Raw genomic sequence first — 17,734 nt, 5'->3', positions numbered from 1 at the left:
CTCAAATGACAACAGTGATGTCACTGGCAATATAAGGAGCATCCCTCCAGTCCTATGGATTTAAATACTGCTTGTTCATTAATTATACCCCAATTTATATCTAGCCTGCACCTTTTCTCTGAGCTCCAGGATTATATGTGCAATTACCTACTTGCCAACTTCATTTGGACCTCAAACTTTTTTGTGTTCAGGGTTGCGGGGAACTCACTAGTAGAACCTTGCCTAGCATATGTGAAACTCTGGGTTAGAGCCCCAGCACAAGAAACAAAACCAGAAAACTCAAACCCAAACTTTCTGTGTTTAAAGGAATTTTTTTTTTTTTTTTTTGGTGGTGGTACTGGGGATTGAACTCAGGGGCACTTGACCTCTGAGCCATATCCCCAGCCCTATTTTGTATTTTATTTAGAGACAAGGTCTCACTGAGTTGCTTAGTGCTCTGAACTCACAATCCTCCTGCCTCAGCCTCCTGAGCCACTGGGATTATAAGCATGAAGCCCTGTGCCAGAATCCAAAGGTGACTTTTTTAAATTAATTTTTTTAGGGTACTGGGGATTGAACCCAGGGATGCTCTACACTGAGCTACATCCACAGCCACCTTTATACTTTTTGAGACAGGGTCTTGCTAAATTGCTGAGGCTGGCCTCAGACATGTAATCTTCCTCATTCAGCATCCAAAGTAGCTAGGATTACAGGAGTGTATCATCATGTCTGGTGCTCATAACTTTTTTTATTATTATTTTTTGTTGTAGAGGGATACAATACCTTTTTTATTTTTATTTATTTATTTTTATGTGGTACTGAGGATCAAACCCAGTGCCTCATGCATGCTAGGCAGTGCTCCACCACTGAGCCACAACGCCAGCCCACTCATGACTTCTTAAATCACCAATTCAGAGAAACAATTTTATATTTGAAAGCAGACTTGAGGGGTTTTGTTTTGTTTCGTTTATAGCCAGTAAAATTTTCTTGAAATAGAAAAAGTTTATCCAGAAATAGTCCCATTGCTAGTCTGTTTATAATTATTCAACTTTCTTTAAGTCAGTGGTATGGCTGGGACACTATCAGTGATTAAACAAGGTGTGCCTGATTTAAGGGACTGTTTCTCACTCAGGACCTGCCATAAATAAATATAAGTATGCACCACCATTCTGACCTGATAGTTCACAGAGGAAGGGTGGATGTGTACATATCCATCATTCTTTGTCACAAACTTCAACTCAGCTGATTTTGGTTGCATTCTGACAGCACCACTGCTGGTCTTCTGAAATTTTCCTTCCGGGGTCTTCACCTGAACAACAAATATTTGTCAAAAGAGATTGTAATATACATACTTTTATTGTAGGGCATGTCCCTCTGCATAAACCAGTCTTGTTTGAATAGCTTTGCCATTCTTTCATTTCTTTGTTTCCTTTTGAAAACAGTATAGCTTACTTGTTTGTTTGCTTATTTATTGATTGATTGATTGATAGCTACCACTTCATGGTATGTACAGTAGCTTTGAGGATTTATATCACAAAACAGCCACATGGGGATAAACTATGTTGATATTTTAGGGTCTGCAGCTTTTAATTTTAGGTGCTGGGGATGGGACCCAGGGCCTCAATGCTACATAAGCGTTTTACCACCAAGCTACATCTTCAGTCCCAAAAGAGGATTCTTTTTCGTTTCTTTGAGGCAGTGTCATTGTGTTGCCCAGGCCGGCCTTGAACTCATGGGTTCATGATATATTCCTGCCCCAGCCTCCTTAGTAGCTGAGGCTACAGGACCATGACACTGTGCCTGACACTTTGAGTCTGTATTGGCTACCAGGCACAGAGATCCAGCTGGTGACACTGGAGCAGAAAACGGAGTATTAATCTCAATCCCAATATAACATTTCTAAATAAATTTCTTTCAGAACAAAAAAATTCTATAGATTATTTCATTTAAAATATTGAAAGGGCTGGGGATGTGGCTCAAGCAGTAGCGCGCTCGCCTGGCATGCGTGCGGCCCAGGTTCGATCCTCAGCACCACATACAAACAAAGATGTTGTGTCCGCCGAAAAACTAAAAAAAAAAAAAAAATAATAATAAATATTAAAATTCTCTCTCTCTCTCTCTCTCTAAGATATTGAAAATCTGGGGGCTGGAGTTGTGGCTCAGCGATAGAGCACTTGCCTAGCATGTGCAAGGCCCTGGGTTCGATCTTCAGCACCACATAAAAATAAAATAAAGATATTAAAAAATACATAAAATAAAATATTGAAAATCTGATTTTATATACACACATAATTTTTTTTACAAAATAATGTTTACTGTAAAAATACATAAGAAAAAATTTAACTACATGATTAAGAAATAACTAGCATTACTGATAAATATTTTATTTTTCTCTGCTAGATTTATGTTTACATATAGAAAACCATAGGCACAAAATAATATCAATAAAAAGATACACATGTATTGAAACTAAAATAGGACCTTTTCCTACTTAATAGATGGAGACCATTTTTCCACGTTGTTAAATATTTTCCTAAGATGTAATCCTCAAGGATTATACCACATAAAAATAAAGGCACTGTGTTGTGTCTATCTACACCTAAAAAATAAAATATTAAAAAAGAAATTATAGTATCACTAATACATTTCCTTTAATTGGAAATTTAGATTGTATGCTGAATGAACATTCTTTAGTTTTATTTTTGTGCACATCTGCAACTATTTTCTAATAGTAAGCTCCAGAAATGAAACTTCTAAGAAGGGTATATAAAATTTTATTCCCACTCAGAGAGAAAGTGGTTGTTGAGGGACTTATGACAGGACAGTGTTTAAGTTTGTTTGTTTGTTTTTTAATAAATTTTGCCAATTTGAAAAGTGCAAAAAAGGTATCTCTTTGTTTTGTTTTTTTTACTTATTTATTTTTGTGGTACAAGGATTGAATCTGGGATCTTGACCATTGAACTATATATATCCCCAGTCCTTTTTAATTTTTATTTTGAGATAGGGTCTCAATAAGTTGCCGGGGCTGGCCTTGAACTTGCCATTCTCCTGCCTCACTCTCAAGTAGGTAGAGTTATAGGTAGACACAATCACACCTGGCTTCTTTTTTTTTTTTTAAAGAGAGAGTGAGAGAGAGAGAGGGGGACAGAGAGAGAGAGAGAATTTTAATATTTATTTATTTTTTCTTAGTTCTCGGCCACAACATTTTTGTCTGTATGTGGTGCTGAGGATCGAATCCGGGCCGCACGCATGCCAGGCGAGTGCGCTACCGCTTGAGCCACATCCCCAGCCACACACCTGGCTTCTTTGTTGTTTTAATCTGCATTTTTATTTTTTTGCAGTACTGGGGCTAGAACCCAGGACCTTGTGCACTGAGTTACATCCCCACTTGCCCAGGCTAGCCACGAATTCGTGACCCTCCTGTTTCAGCTTTCTGAGTAACTAGGATTACAGATGTGTACCACCATGTGCCACTTTTAATTTGGATTTCTCCATGCTAATGTTGAATGTTGTTTTTTTGGGGGGGAGGGGTACCAGAGATTGAACTCAGGGGCACTTGACCACTAAGCCATATCCCCAGCCTTATTTTGTATTTTATTTAGAGACACTAAATTGCTTAGTGCCTCCACGTTGCTGAGGCTGGTTTTGAACTCATGATCCTCTTGTCTCAGCCTCTCAAATCACCAGGATTACAGGCATGCACCACAGCGATAGGCTGAATATTATTTTTGTGTATGCACTGTATGTTCTTTCCTGTCCTTTGCCTACTTTTCTATTAGATTGTATTAGATCTTTTTTCCAGTCTTATTGATGATCATCACCTAAAATTTCTTATAGCATATTCAGGATTTTTTTCTATTTTCTTGGCACCAGGGATTGAATCCAGGGGCACTTAACCACAGAGTTACATTCCCCAGCCCTTTTTATTTTTTATTTTGAGACAGGGTCTTGCTAAGTTGCTTAGGGCTTTGCTAAATTGTTGAGGCTGGCTTTGAACTTATGATCTTCCTGCCTCAACCTCCTTAGCTGCTGGGATTATAGGTGTGCGCTGCCATGCCTGGCCAGGGATTTTGTTTGTATACTTTTAAGTCTCCATATGAGTTTTTCTCACTTTCTTTTAAAAAACTATTTACATCTTGAATTAACTTTAGATTCATAGAAAGTTGCCTAAGTACAGAGTATTTGGGGGCTGGGGTTGTGGCTTAGTAATAGAGCGCTCACCTAGCATGTGTGAGGCCCTGGTTTGATCTTCAGCACCACATATAAATAAATAAATAAATAAAATTAAAAAAAAAGTGCAGAGTATTCTTTGTGCTCACCCAGTTTCCTCCAAGGGTAGCATAGTATAATATCAAAAGCAGCAGACATATATCCAAATGATTTTCTTTTTTTGGCTGGGGGCGGACTGAGAGGAGCGGGGGGCAGTGCTGGGACCTAAGCTAGGACTTTGTGCATATCCAAATGATTTTTAAGAAAAATTTTTTATTGGTTGTTGATGGATCTTTATTTTATTTGTTTATTTATATGCGGTGCTAAGAATCAAACCCAGTGCTTCACACATGCTAGGCAAGTATTCTACCACTGAACTACAATCCCAGCCCCCAAATGATTTTTTACAGCACATTTCAACAGTTCAAAAAGCATGCAAATGCTAAGCAGAAAATAAGCCATAAATTAATCAGCAGATTTAAATTGAACATTAACAAAAAGCTAGGGTCTTAATTCAGTATCCTGCCACATTTACTTCATTCTTTCTAACTTTAAAATTGTCCCTTGTTAGAGCTAGAAAATCAAAACTCAGGTAAAATTCCAAAAGCACATCCAAGGAAGGTTTCCAGAAGGCTGACCATGAGTAGTCTCTGGCAAAGCACAGTTTTGTGTGATTTGTTCTCTAATTTTAGTCCAGAGTAGAAAGCATAAAGAAAACTACAGCAGAATCAAGTTTCTACCTAACAGAGAAGGTTAATTACATATAGGTTGGCTAGAGAAGTGACTTTTATGTTCATTCTAATTTCTGGAATGTAATAATATGTCAGAAGGATTAAAAAGGTACTTTATTATCTGGGCACAGTGGTATACCCTGTAATCTTAGCTACTTGGGAAGCAAGGCAAGAGGATTCCAAGTTTAAGGCCAGCCTGAAAAACTTAGGGAGATCATGATTCAAAAAAAAAAAAAAGACTAACTGGGGATATAGTTCAGTGGTAAAGTGTCTGCCTAGCATGCAGGAGACCCTAGGTTCTATTCCAAGTACCACACAAAAAAGGCTCCTCATTTTACATAATAAATGTATCCCTGATATATCTATACAGTTGGGGAGAATTAAAGAACTGGAAATGTATATCAAATATGTATGAGCTGTGTGTTTGTATCTCTTTAAGATGACTGATGAGCATATTTTAAGTTTATCCCCTTGTTACAAATCAAATAAGAAATGGAAGGATCCAGGAAAAATGTTTTGTTACCTGCACTACATTTGGATAAAGAGCAGCACATAGCATTGCTGATATCAGCTTGGGGTTCTCAGCATTTGAGTTTGCCTAGGAGAGAAATACAATATTAATCATTCAAGAAATTTTACCAGGTAATATGGCTACTTCTGCCTGGAATTTATGATTATATTTCATGTGATCTCTATCTTAAGCAAACAAACAAACAAAAAATCTAACTTCTATTTCTTTGCTAGAAAAATTTTGTCTAAGTAAAAAGTAAACCTTCTGACTCACAGTCACACAGCAGCCACTTCAAGGAGCCCATAATGACTCTCTAGATCACTGCAAAGCAGTTATAAAACCAGTGTTCCTGATTATGATGTGAGGTTATTGTTGTTGTTATTATTATTATTATTATTATTTTAAAAAGGCCATTGTTAAGTATCAGTGGAGAGATTCCACTGTTTCAGATGGAGAGATTCCATCTGGTTCATGAGATGTTTAGAATCTCCAGAACAGAAGAACATCAAGTTCATCTTGAAGAAGTACTCTTCCTATAATTATAGGATCATCCTTGGTTGGAAAAAGTCTGCCCTGATTTGAGAAATATTACTGGAAGTCTACTGTACTTTCATGAATTAAGAACTACTGTATTGGCTGGGGATATAGCTCAGTTGGTAGAGTGCTTGCCTTTCATACACAAGATTCAATCCCCCCCCCCCCAAAAGCAACAATGAACAGAAAAAGCATCCTGTTCTCACCAGTGTTAGCTGCCACACTTGGGGAAAGAAGAAAATCAAGAATGCCACTAACCTCCTGTTTATAGGACTTAAGTGAAGAAGAATGTTCACCAAGTATTCTGGAATTAATATTTTACTCATGAGCTAATTAATTAGAAATATGAAGTAACTACACATTCTTTACCTCTTCTCCTGTGGCATCTAGGACACCATCTCCTCCTTGGGCCCTTTTCTCAATTTCCCTTGCTCTGAGTCCCTCCTTTACAAACCCTATATCCGATAATAGTTCAGTGAATTGTCGTTTGAGGCTGGCCATTTCCTGAAAGAAGTGGAAACACCTTTAAGAAAGGGCATCAGTATAGCAAAGGGGGTGTCCAGACTTACAACAATGAGACCACACAAATGTATAACTTTGGTGGGTAGCAAACTTATACAAACTAGCAGACAGAGCTGAGAGCTACATGGACATTCAAAAATATCAGAAAACCCATGGATCATTTATTTAACTCTATATTTTTAAACATGTTCACTGGAGGTGGAGGTGGTCTTATTTTTTCTGAAAATTCTCAGGACAATAAAAAAATGTAGTTTATTTTGCTTGTGGCACTGTTTACTATCTAGTTTTCTTTTGCTTGCATTTCTGTTCATGTCTTCATGTCAGTTCCTTAACTGTGCCTAGAGTGGCTAATGATTCTCTTAAGGAAATTCTTCAGGGGCTGGGGATGTGGCTCAAGCGGTAGCGCGCTCGCCTGGCATGCGTGCGGCCCGGGTTCGATCCTCAGCACCACATACCAACAAAGATGTTGTGTCTGCCGAGAACTAAACAATAAAACATTAAAAATTCTCTCTCTCTTTCTCTCTCCTCTCTCACTCTCTCTTTAAAAAAAAAAAAAAAAAAGAAATTCTTCAGAACTTTCTCTTCCTCCTACCTGTGATCTTGCTGGCTCACATTAGTTCTTAGGAATGGGACATTATTAAATGTTTTAGAGTTGAACACTCCTTTTTATAGCTTACTTAGCATATATAAACCCTGGGTTCAATCCCCAGTGCTTAAAACAAAATTTTTTTATAAGTTACATATCTGACACTAGAAAAGGAGATAATCCAAAAAAGTAAAAACTAAGCAATCCAATTGATGACAATTTAAGTATTTTCTTATAGTGTCTCAAGTACACATGAATAACATGGCAAAATATGACTAGGAATTAAATATACTAGTCTCCATTTTACCACAAGGTTTTCACTGAGATCTTATAAAAATTCTACAATTAGTCATGTGCCGTGGCCATTTCCAAATCCTTCTTCTCCCAGCTACTCAGGAGGCTGAAGGCAGGAGTATCACAGGTTTGAGACCAGCCTGAGTAACTTAGTGAAACCTCATGTCAAAATAAAAAATAAAAAGTGTTGGGAAAACTGACTCCTACTAAGCAGTTATTTCCACTGTGCCAATATTCTATTCTATCTTCTATATTCAGAAGAGGTGACCTCCAGGGAGAAACAGGTCAGTTGAAAGTTTAAGCACAGAAGACTGATGTCATAGTTTAGCAGTCCATTTTATGTAGCTGGGAAAGCTAAGCATATTCCAGAAATAACATTTTTGATGTCAAGACAGAACAAGGGAGATAAAGTTGCAATGCCCTCTGGTGAGCAACTATAGTGTTTGGAAGATGAATGAAAATAAACTGTCACAGAAACAACTCACCTGCAGAACTCTTCCTGACAAGAAGTTTTGTCTGCAGTAATTATAACTTGCACGCGCACCTTCTTTTGTACTCAGTTGCCACCCCTAAATTGTGGAGAAAAATCAAACTGAACTCACTTTGTTTTTAGTGCCAACTCTGTTAACCAAAGTTATTTGGTTAAGTACTTACCTTGTATGCTTGCAGAAGGGCCAGATAGTCACTGTTTGCAAATGCAAATTCCAGCTTTTTCTGGTTGGCTTCTTCTTTTTTATCCCAGGGAGACACCTAAGTGAGAAAAATGATTTGAAGGACGTTTCATCTGAGGGTTTTTTGGGTTTTTTTTGTATCTTTAATTATTTATTTGTTTTTATGTGGTGCTGAGGATGGAACCCAGGACCTCACCCATGCAAGGTGAGCACTCTACCACAGAGCTACAACCCCAGTCCACATCTGAGGTTTCAAATGGCACTTTCCTATAGATGAAGCCAGGTGCCTGGGGCTAGCATTTTGTGTGGAACAAAGCATACTCTGTGGGTCAGCTGGTTAAAAGCAAGTATGGCAGTAACTGGCAAGCTAATGGTCTTTTCTTTCCTGTGAGTCTGTCCACCCACCCAAAATTAGCTCTTCTGGGTCTTTTAGTTCCAAGTAGCAAGAGTCATCAAAGAGCAATTCAATCTTTTTGTTGTTTTTGTTCCTTTTCTTTTTGGGTACAGGGGATTGAACCCAGGGCCTTGCACATGCTGAGAAAGCTCTTTTTTATAGATTTTTTTTATCTTTTATATTGTGAGTCTCTCCTGCTTCTCTACCCATAAGTAATATTTTCAATAATGTTCACAGAACTTCCTTTTTTTCTATAAATTTGTAAAATAAGCAGAGAAGTAAATTTTCACTGCTTTCCACTCTCCTATCAATTCTTTATCAGGCTCTGAAGACACCAGCATAAGCTGCAGTAGCTCCTCCTGGCAAGCTAAACCAAGGCTGTAGCTGTGACACCATTGAAAATCATTAGAAACCATTTCTAGTACGTCTCTCAAATTTTCGTACATCTGAATAACTTTATAGGTAACATAACAGCAACAATAAAATTTTTTCTTTCTCTCTCTTTTTTTTTTTTTTTTGGTACTGGGTACTGAACCAAGGGGTGCTTTATCAAAGAGTTATATCCCCAGCCCTTTGAACTTGGGATCTTCCTGCCTTGGCCTCCCAAGTGTCTGGGATTGCAGGTATGTGCCACCATGCCTGGCTAAAATTTTATTTTCTATTTGAAAGTAAAATTCCTTCTTTCTTAGGTAATTCAGTGGGTAAATGATTACATTAATATCATATTTAGAGAGTCCAACAAAGGATGGGTACTCAGTTTTGGCTAAGAATGACATTAGCATTTCTAATGAGTCTTTCCAAATTCCTAATGAAAGAAAACAGTGAGTGACTGTATTGAGATAATTTGAGAAATAGGCAATGGGAAGTCCTATTCACAAAGTTCATACTGACTGTGTGTCCTTAAAAAATTCATATCCAACATGTAATATTTTAGGGGGCTCACACCCCTGATGCTCTCAGGATCCGCTTAGAGACTATGGCATAAACTCTACAAGAATGTTGTTTACTTACAAAAGGTGATTTAAAGGCCAAGCTGGCAGCAATGGTGAGAGCAGGATCCAAACAGCGGAAGATAGACCCAAATAGCATCAGTTTGCCGATTCTCACATCCACAGGCAGAGAGGCCAAATGATATCCTAGAGGGGTCAATTTTTCATCTGGAGTTAATGCTCCCAAGTCTCGTAATCGTATTTTTGAGGCACGGAGAGAATCAGCATGTGGAGGTTCAATGAGCCGAGAGAACACAGATTGTAGATTATGAGTGCTAAACATCTCTAAAATTTTAATTCTGAAAAAAAAAAAAACAAAATACACTTAGATAATTATTAGTGTATATGTACTTGGTACTTAGCTTTTTCCCAAATGAGGTATTTCATTTTAAGACGTGCACTGACAGAAATACACTTACATTTGCCCCTTATCTCACCCTCCCTCATGGGTTAATCAACTTTCAAAGTTCTCTTGAATCTCTTCATTCCTCTCCATTTGCACTGCCACTACCTTAGTTTATGGCATCAGTTCTTCCCCAATTTCTTAGCATTTTTTTCTTGCAGTACTGGGGATTGAACCCAGGGCCTCATGCATACTTGGCAAGTGTTGTACCACAGAACTATACTCCCAGCCCCTTATTCCCCTAATTTCTTAAGGCCTAACTATGGACACAATGTTTGTTTGTCTTTTAATATATATATATTTTTAGTTGCAGATGGATACAATACCTTTTTTTATTTATTTGTAAGTGGTGCTGAGGATTGAACCCAGTGCCTACCCATGCAAGGCAGGTGCTCCACCACTACTGAGCTACAACCCCAGCCCTGACACAATGTTTTTTAATCTCATAGTATCCCTAGTGCTGAGCCCTGTGCTGGGCAAACAGTAGGCTCTCAAAATGCATGTGCTATGGGCTGGGGATGTGGCTCAAGCAGTAGCGTGCTCGCCTGGCATACGTGAGGCCTGGGTTGGATCCTCAGTACCACATACAAACAAAGATGTTGTGTCCACCAAAAACTTAAAAAATAAATATTAAAAAATTCTCTCTCTCTTTAAAATAAAATGCACGTGCTACAGAAAAGAAGAACTATAATAGTTTTGTATGAGTAGTTTTTTCCCCCCTTTCAGTAATTTTTTATGGGTATACTTTCTCAAGGGAATGACTGGCTCAAAGAGCATGGATAGTTTTACAGTTCTCATATATTATCAAGCAAGTTTTCAGAAAAGTTGAATCAAAGGCTTCCCAGTCTCAATAACATTAAATTTGATCATTCATTCATTAAATCCTGTTTTATGATATTTGTTCATTAAGTAAATAATGGTGTTTTCAAGTTTCATTCACTTTTCTCTGATAATGAGGCTATAGATTTTTCCCTGGGATAATTTGATATTGTTGTTACCCCAGAAGGAATTCCTTGATGTTATTTTCCTAACTTACAAATGTATTCTTGAGCTCTATTTAGGGCCATGTTCTGCAATATAACAGATCTCTATATGCAGAAAGTTGAAAGAAACGTCAAAGAACACACTGAAGAACTCTTTCTTTGCAAATGAATGAGTTCACCCATGTACATTCTTAGCAAAATATCTTCTACTAGGAAAAGAAAACCATGGAACTTAAATAGGGTGAGAAACCTTTTAGAAGCAGAAAACAAAAAATCAACATGTAACCTTAGACACAGCTGTTCCAATGGCACTCTTTGTATTTCTGGTAGCTGCTGCTTTAAAAGCTGGTGGTTGTAGTGATGACTAGTAAATAAATGGAAGCAGACCCCAGATGCAACCCGGCCGGCTCGACCCTTTCTTTGCAGGGCATTTGCTTGAGATACAAAAGTATCCTCTAGACTTTCCATCCCTTTGCTGGCATCATATCTATAAAGAAAAAGGAAATAAAAATTTAAACTATTTTACATGGACAGAAGAGATGAATTACACTTTACCTCTGTAGAAGGACACAGTGCCCTGTGTGTTCTAGAATAGTTGAGTCCCTCGTGGGCCCAGCTAGTGCTGATTTAAATGGTATCAAGTACCAATACATTTTCTTTATTCAATTCTTTTTCATTTAAATACAGTAAAATCTTATGAAGACTATGAGAGGAAAACTGATTGTCTCCAAGGTAAAAATCTTAGAACTTTATGCTTGACTTTTAAGATTCAAGGTCCTGGCTATTCACACATCACACATAAAGTTTTCATAAGGTATTTTTAAAATAGTAATCTATGTATCTTAGCATTAGCCATTAACAGCTGTCACCCTAAATCTTTAGTCCTTGTAACATCACCTCTTTTCTTTCATTTTCCCAGAATCAATGACATAGACAACATCATCAATGGTTATGGAAGTCTCAGCAATGTTGGTGGAAATTATAATCTTGGTTATACCCACTGGGGGTTTTACAAATACAGCCTGTTGCTCTTCACTGGATAAAGATGAGTGAAGAGGGTGAATAACACATCTGAAAAGAAATAAAAGCACATTAAATAATCTGGCACAAAGTACTGAAATTAAGTTACATGGATGAATTTCCATTAAAACCAACAATATGACTTCACATATGAGCAACTTTTCTGCACATGTCCCCAGCTCTTCTAATGGGAAAGTGCTTTCTGACCCTTACAAAATACTCAGTTCTAGGAGCTAAAAACCTTGTACCAACTTGAGAAAAGTGCTAGAGTATAATTCAGTAATTAATAGTCAAGGAGAAGAAATAATTGATATTCTACACATAACAAACCTAGAGCAAACTGACCAGCAGAGAAAAATCTTACCCTTACTTTTTAAATCAGAGAGAGGGAAAAACTGTGATGGAAGTTAAAAAATTTCATTCTTATATTTCTAGGGAGTGTGTTCATTTGCTAGCTTTCCCTTAGATGTGGAGGCATGCCTGGTGTGCCTTGCTGCTAGAACAGGACCCGTTGAAAATTATTTTCTTTCAAAATGGTAGCATTCTTTGTTGTTACTAATGCTGGTCCCCCCATCTGCTCCTCCTCTGGGGAATTTGGCAACTGAATTACATGCAAGTTTGCTGAGTCATAATGCTAAGTGAAGAGAAATATCTTTCTTTGATGGATGGAATAACTGATTTCCTGGAGCAAACAGGTTTGTCCATTTCCAGCTGGCATAAACAAATGTAAGCTTGAAGAGTGACACCAGAGTCTAAAGAGGGCGAGAATTCTAACATGACCCTTCTGGTTGTTCACATTTGCAGATAACTGCAATGGATGATTAAGGATCTAGAAAGCCATTAGCTTACCGATTACTACGTCGATTGTTAAAAAGAGAATTAGACTGTAACTGTTCATAAAGCATTTTGATTTCTGCTAGTCCTGGTAGAAATACAAGTATAGCACCTGGGTGTAGAAAAAGAATCAATAAGATAGCTGAAAAAGAAAAACTAGTATAAATTAAAAACCTGTATTAAACAAAACAAAAATGCAATAATCTGAGAATTTTTCACAATTTTCTTTGTAAAGTCCCCAACAATTTAAATAAATAATAAATTATGGTTTTTGTACATTCTCCAACTTAATAAAGATAAAACTGAGTATGATTATCCTTCTATAACAAGAAGTGAGGTGTGAAAAGCATAATGCCTTACATTACATAAGAATCACAATCGAAGTTCTTCAGACATACTTCTTCAGTGCTCTGGCTACTGACATTCTGTTTCTATAGGAAAAATTAGCCTTCTAACCCTTAAGACTGGAAGATTCTTCTATTATGAATAAAATTCCATAAATATTTTACTGGGAATGAGAAAAAGAAACTACATTTGGCTGGCTAATCTGGTAATATAAATTTGGATACATTTGAAAGAGGCAGCGCATTAACTAGCCCTATCATATTAATAGTTCATGGGCTTTAAATTTTTACATTAAAAAAATACAAACCAATAATGGATCACAGCATAATCCTATGCCAAGAAGTCACTCAGCAATATTTATCTTCTTTAAAATTTTTTTTTTTTAGTTGCAGATGGACATAATACTTTTATTTTTTATTTATTTTTAAAAATATGGTGCTGAGGATCGAACCCAGTGCCTTGCATGTGCTAGGCAAGCGCTCTACCACTGAGATACAACCCCAGCCCACTTATTTTCTTTTTTGCTTTATTCAGAGAACAGGTTGATAACCTTTCACTAGCCCCTCCCTTAATCCCACAAATAACTCATGACCTATTATTTAGTCAATTATTCTTCCCACTAAATAAAGAAGGAATCTAAATGACTAAAAAAAATAAAATGGTCAAAAGAGATCTTGTACGGCTGTTTTGAAATACTTCATGGTATACAAAGAATGTCCACATACATTTTCTCATTTGATCCTCATTAGTCACCTTGTGATTCAGTAACTTGGCCACATCACTGGCTAGTAAGCATGAAGCCTGGATACAATCCTAAGGTTTCTGGTCCCAGATCCATGCTCTTTCCATTGTATGCCCCATGTTCATCATGCTAAAATGCCACAAAATTTTAGAGTAATAAAATAATCTATGTAGATGGGAGGAAAGCATATCTATATTCTTGTGCACTTTATTTTATTTATATTTATTTTGGTGCAGGGGTGGGGTGAGGTGGGGTGGGATGGATGGGGTGGGATTGAACTCAGGAGCACTCGACCACTGAGCCATATCTCCAGCCCTGTTTTGTATTTTATTTAGAGACAGGGTCTCACTGAATTGCTTAGTGCCTTACTTTTTTTTTTTTTTTTTTGCTGAAGTTGGCTTTGAACTCACAATCCTCCTGTCTCAGCCTCCAGAGGTGCTGGGATTACAGGCATGCGCCACTGTGCCTGGCTTTCTTATGCACCTTATGATCTGCTCTGCCCTCATGGCTTTGCCATCTGTATCAGGAATATGTTTAATATTCACAAATGTACTCTAATCACTATATTTACTTCGCTTTGATATTAGGTAATTTTCTAATATTTCTTTTTGACTTCTATGCTTTTTTTTAGTAAGTCTTTTCTTTTAGCACGAAACAAGATATTCAATCTACTGATAATATATTAGCCACAACTGATTATTTGCCAAAAGAAAAAAAAATGCACTTTAATAATTTTACATGCCTTAGTCTTTTTAGAAAATACTACATAATGATTAAGTTTAAGCAGAAGAGGGCAGTCATTCTCACTTCTCTGAAGTACTAACAAGCACATAAATCACTTTATTCAATGATCACCCAATAATGACTGCCCTTTCTTTATTCATGCAACAAATATTTCCTCTATGTCTAAATGTTCAAGTACTGTTTTAGGGTTTAAGAAATATAATAGTGAACAAGAAACTCCTGTTCTGAAGGACTCTACATTCTACTGAAGAAGATGGTGAGTAAGCAAAAGTCTAATTATAGACCATTTTAAGTATAATGAAATGAAAATCATTTTTGGATATTATGATAGGATAGGGGAAGACAAGACATCTTCTGCAGAGAAGACATGTAAGCAGAAACCTGAATCATGCAAAGGATTGAGTTATAAGAAGATCTGGGGTGTCTGCTCTGGGGATAAAGGATTGTAAGTGAGGTGAAGAAGATCCCTGGGACAGGAATACAGTGAGGAGGAGAAAAGTAGTGATTGTTCTGTGCTACAGCAACAGCACTGTTATCAGTGTTGATATCAATACTAAGTGTTTCATAAACCATTATTAGAGATAGTATCTACTGGGCATAAACTCTATGCCAGGCTCAATGTTAAGTGCTTTATCTATGGTTTCTTTTATTTATTTTTCTAACTATGTGTGTAAATGCGCACTCGCATGTATGTGGTGCAGGGGTTTGAAACCAGGGCCTTTGTATGCTAAACAGGTATTCTACCCTGATCTATATCCTCAGCCCCCATGTGGCTGGTTTATTTTAATTCTTGAAATAGCTTTATGTAAGAGGATTTATTACTACTTTTACTGTACAAATAAGAAACTGTGAACTAGGTAAATGTTCAGTAGAAATGATAAAGGCTACAAGATTACAGGATTCCTAAAGAGCAGAACTGGAAAATTTACTAAACTCCAAAGGCTGAGCTCTTAACCCCACTGCTCTGTGGCCTCCCTGTGTGGTCTGCAATGTGATTCAAACAGTGTTTAATTTGTGCATCATTCGGCCTGGATGAAGACGCAGTTACCTGGAGGATAGGAGTGCTTTCCATTCACAATCCACTCTAACAAGGCCTCTATTAATTCAAGATTAACCTTTTCAAAATCCATAATGGACATTGTTTTGATGACTGATTTGCTGACCCCTGAAAGAAAGGGAAAAAGTAGAAGAATAATTATACCTTATTGAAGACAATATGCCTGTGAACTAGGTAAATGTTCAGTTGATTTAACACAGATGTTCTAATTTAATGTACTGAAGTGAACATTTATCTTTTAGTTTCTTGGAAAATATAAATTTCCAGAGTACTTTCTTTTTTTTAATATTTATTTTTTAGTTGTAGTTGGACACAATATCTTGATTTCATTGATTTATTTTTATGTGGTACTGAGGATTGAACCCAGGGCCTTACGTGTGCTAGGTGAGCACTCTACCACTGAGCCACAACCCCAGCCTCCTCTAGAGTACTTTCTAGAGTCAATCTTGAACAATGACTCAAGGAGCAGGCTATTGCCTCTGTTACAGAGACCTAGAGGGGCTACTTTAGACTCCTCTTTCCTTCCTTTTACCACTACACAGTATATGAACTCATGATTCAATCAAATTCTGATCTGATTAGCTCATAGTCAGGGTAACAGCAGTCCATGGAAAGCAACACATAGAGGCCACAGCTTTTATTAGCATCTTTATAACAGTGGCTGTTAATCTTTGGGTTCCCTTAAGTAAATGACAAAACTTATAGATCTTTCCTGTAAACATACATGTGATTTTAAGGGCTTCCCCAAAATTCTTGAAGCCTATCCAGAGACCCTTAGGTCTACAATCTCCTTCTACACCATTTGGTAGAAGACAGTTCTTTGGATTGTACTGTGAGCCTAAGCTCTTTTAAAAACAAGTAGCATACTATTGGGGTGATTAATTCTCCAAACACTATGACCCTTTCTTCCTTTGTGCTCCTGATGGTCCATCACCCTAACTACAGTTTAACTGAAACAAAATAACTATAATAAGTATCAAGAAAGGGAAACTTCCTATATGATGATGGTAAGTTTGAAGAGGGGCAAAAACACAGTTTCTAAACAATGTTTTAGTAGAGTGAACCCCATGTTGGGCAAAATGAGAGAAAGGATTAAACAGACTACACAAACAAGGGTGTGTTTGGATACAGAGGGCAGAGCAGAAAATCACTTTTCTTTGCCAGGATTCCAAATAGTCAGATTTTTCAAAAAGGAGAAAGTATCACTGAATTGAAAAAAGGCAGTGAAGTGAAAATAGTTAATTAAAAAAATATATATTTTTTGGTAGTTTTAACTAATCAAATGTCCTGAAAAAGACTGTCATTTTTTAAATAAAACTATAAAAAGTTCCAGAAATTGAGCTAGAAAACATTATTTAATCTTCTAAAAAATGAAAGAGTAATGAGATCAGTTAGGTCAAGGTTTTTGTTTTATTTTTTAAACAGGGAAACAAAAATTTTCTCAGAAAAACTAAGCAAGGCAGGCACAGTGGCATGCTCCTGTAGTCCCAGATGCTTGGGAGGCTAAGGTAGGATAGCTTCAACCCAGGTGTGTGAGGTCAGCCTAGGCCACATAGCAGGATCCCATCTCAAAAAAAAAAAAAAAAAAACCAAACACACACACACACACACACACAAAAAAAAAAAAAAAAACAAAGGTAGTAACCTTCAGGCCTCTATGTGTTCAGCCAAGCTTATATGTACAGAAAACCACATAGGAATAAAGAATAGCTAGGTGGAGTCTTACTTGAGAGGAAGGTGCAGCTAACAAAATAAATCAAAATGCTTAAGCCAAGAGTAGTAGTGCACACCTGTTATCCCAGCATGCTGTGGTTCCAGCAACTCTGGAGACTAAGGCAGGAGGATCACAAGTCCCAGCCAGTCTTAGCAACTCAGCAAAAAATTGGCAATAACGGAGACTATTGAGAGAACTCTCAAAATCTGAATAATAGATTGTGGATTAAATAAAAGTATTTATTGATCAAAACGTCTTCATTTTGATCACTATATTGTAGTAATGTAAGAGAATGTTCTTGTTCTCAGGAGGTACATATTAAAGTCTTAGGATAAAGGGACATCACATCTGAAACTCAAGAGATTCAGAAAAAAAAAAAAAAAACCAACACAGGTACACAGAACCAACGACAAAGCAAACAAAGCAAAACATTAATTGGTGAGCGAGGGTAAAAGGTGCAAGAGTTTACTGC

The 17,734-nt window shown here is 37.1% G+C and overlaps 1 protein-coding gene across 5 annotated transcripts in view; it reads right to left on the bottom strand.

Annotated features, from left to right (window-relative positions):
• The window catches only part of Dhx57 (DExH-box helicase 57), a 46,533-nt gene that overhangs the window by 2,096 nt on the left and 26,703 nt on the right, over positions 1-17,734 (bottom strand). For all 5 annotated transcript variants that reach the window (XM_078029327.1, XM_040271117.2, XM_078029326.1 and 2 more), the window contains 10 exons: positions 15,540-15,656; positions 12,676-12,772; positions 11,704-11,877; positions 11,093-11,293; positions 9,443-9,719; positions 8,021-8,116; positions 7,852-7,935; positions 6,334-6,468; positions 5,443-5,517; positions 1,154-1,288 (listed from right to left, as the gene is read on the bottom strand). In XM_078029327.1, coding sequence (XP_077885453.1) covers positions 1,154-1,288; positions 5,443-5,517; positions 6,334-6,468; positions 7,852-7,935; positions 8,021-8,116; positions 9,443-9,719; positions 11,093-11,293; positions 11,704-11,877; positions 12,676-12,772; positions 15,540-15,656 — 1,391 coding nt within the window. The remainder of the gene's footprint in view (positions 1-1,153; positions 1,289-5,442; positions 5,518-6,333; positions 6,469-7,851; positions 7,936-8,020; positions 8,117-9,442; positions 9,720-11,092; positions 11,294-11,703; positions 11,878-12,675; positions 12,773-15,539; positions 15,657-17,734) is intronic.

This window comes from Ictidomys tridecemlineatus, chromosome 12 (genome assembly GCF_052094955.1).
Source record: "Ictidomys tridecemlineatus isolate mIctTri1 chromosome 12, mIctTri1.hap1, whole genome shotgun sequence".
In the NCBI taxonomy this organism is placed as follows: domain Eukaryota; kingdom Metazoa; phylum Chordata; class Mammalia; order Rodentia; family Sciuridae; genus Ictidomys; species Ictidomys tridecemlineatus.
Note: the sequence above shows the minus strand (reverse complement) of the source record. Positions and strands in the feature narration are given on the sequence as shown.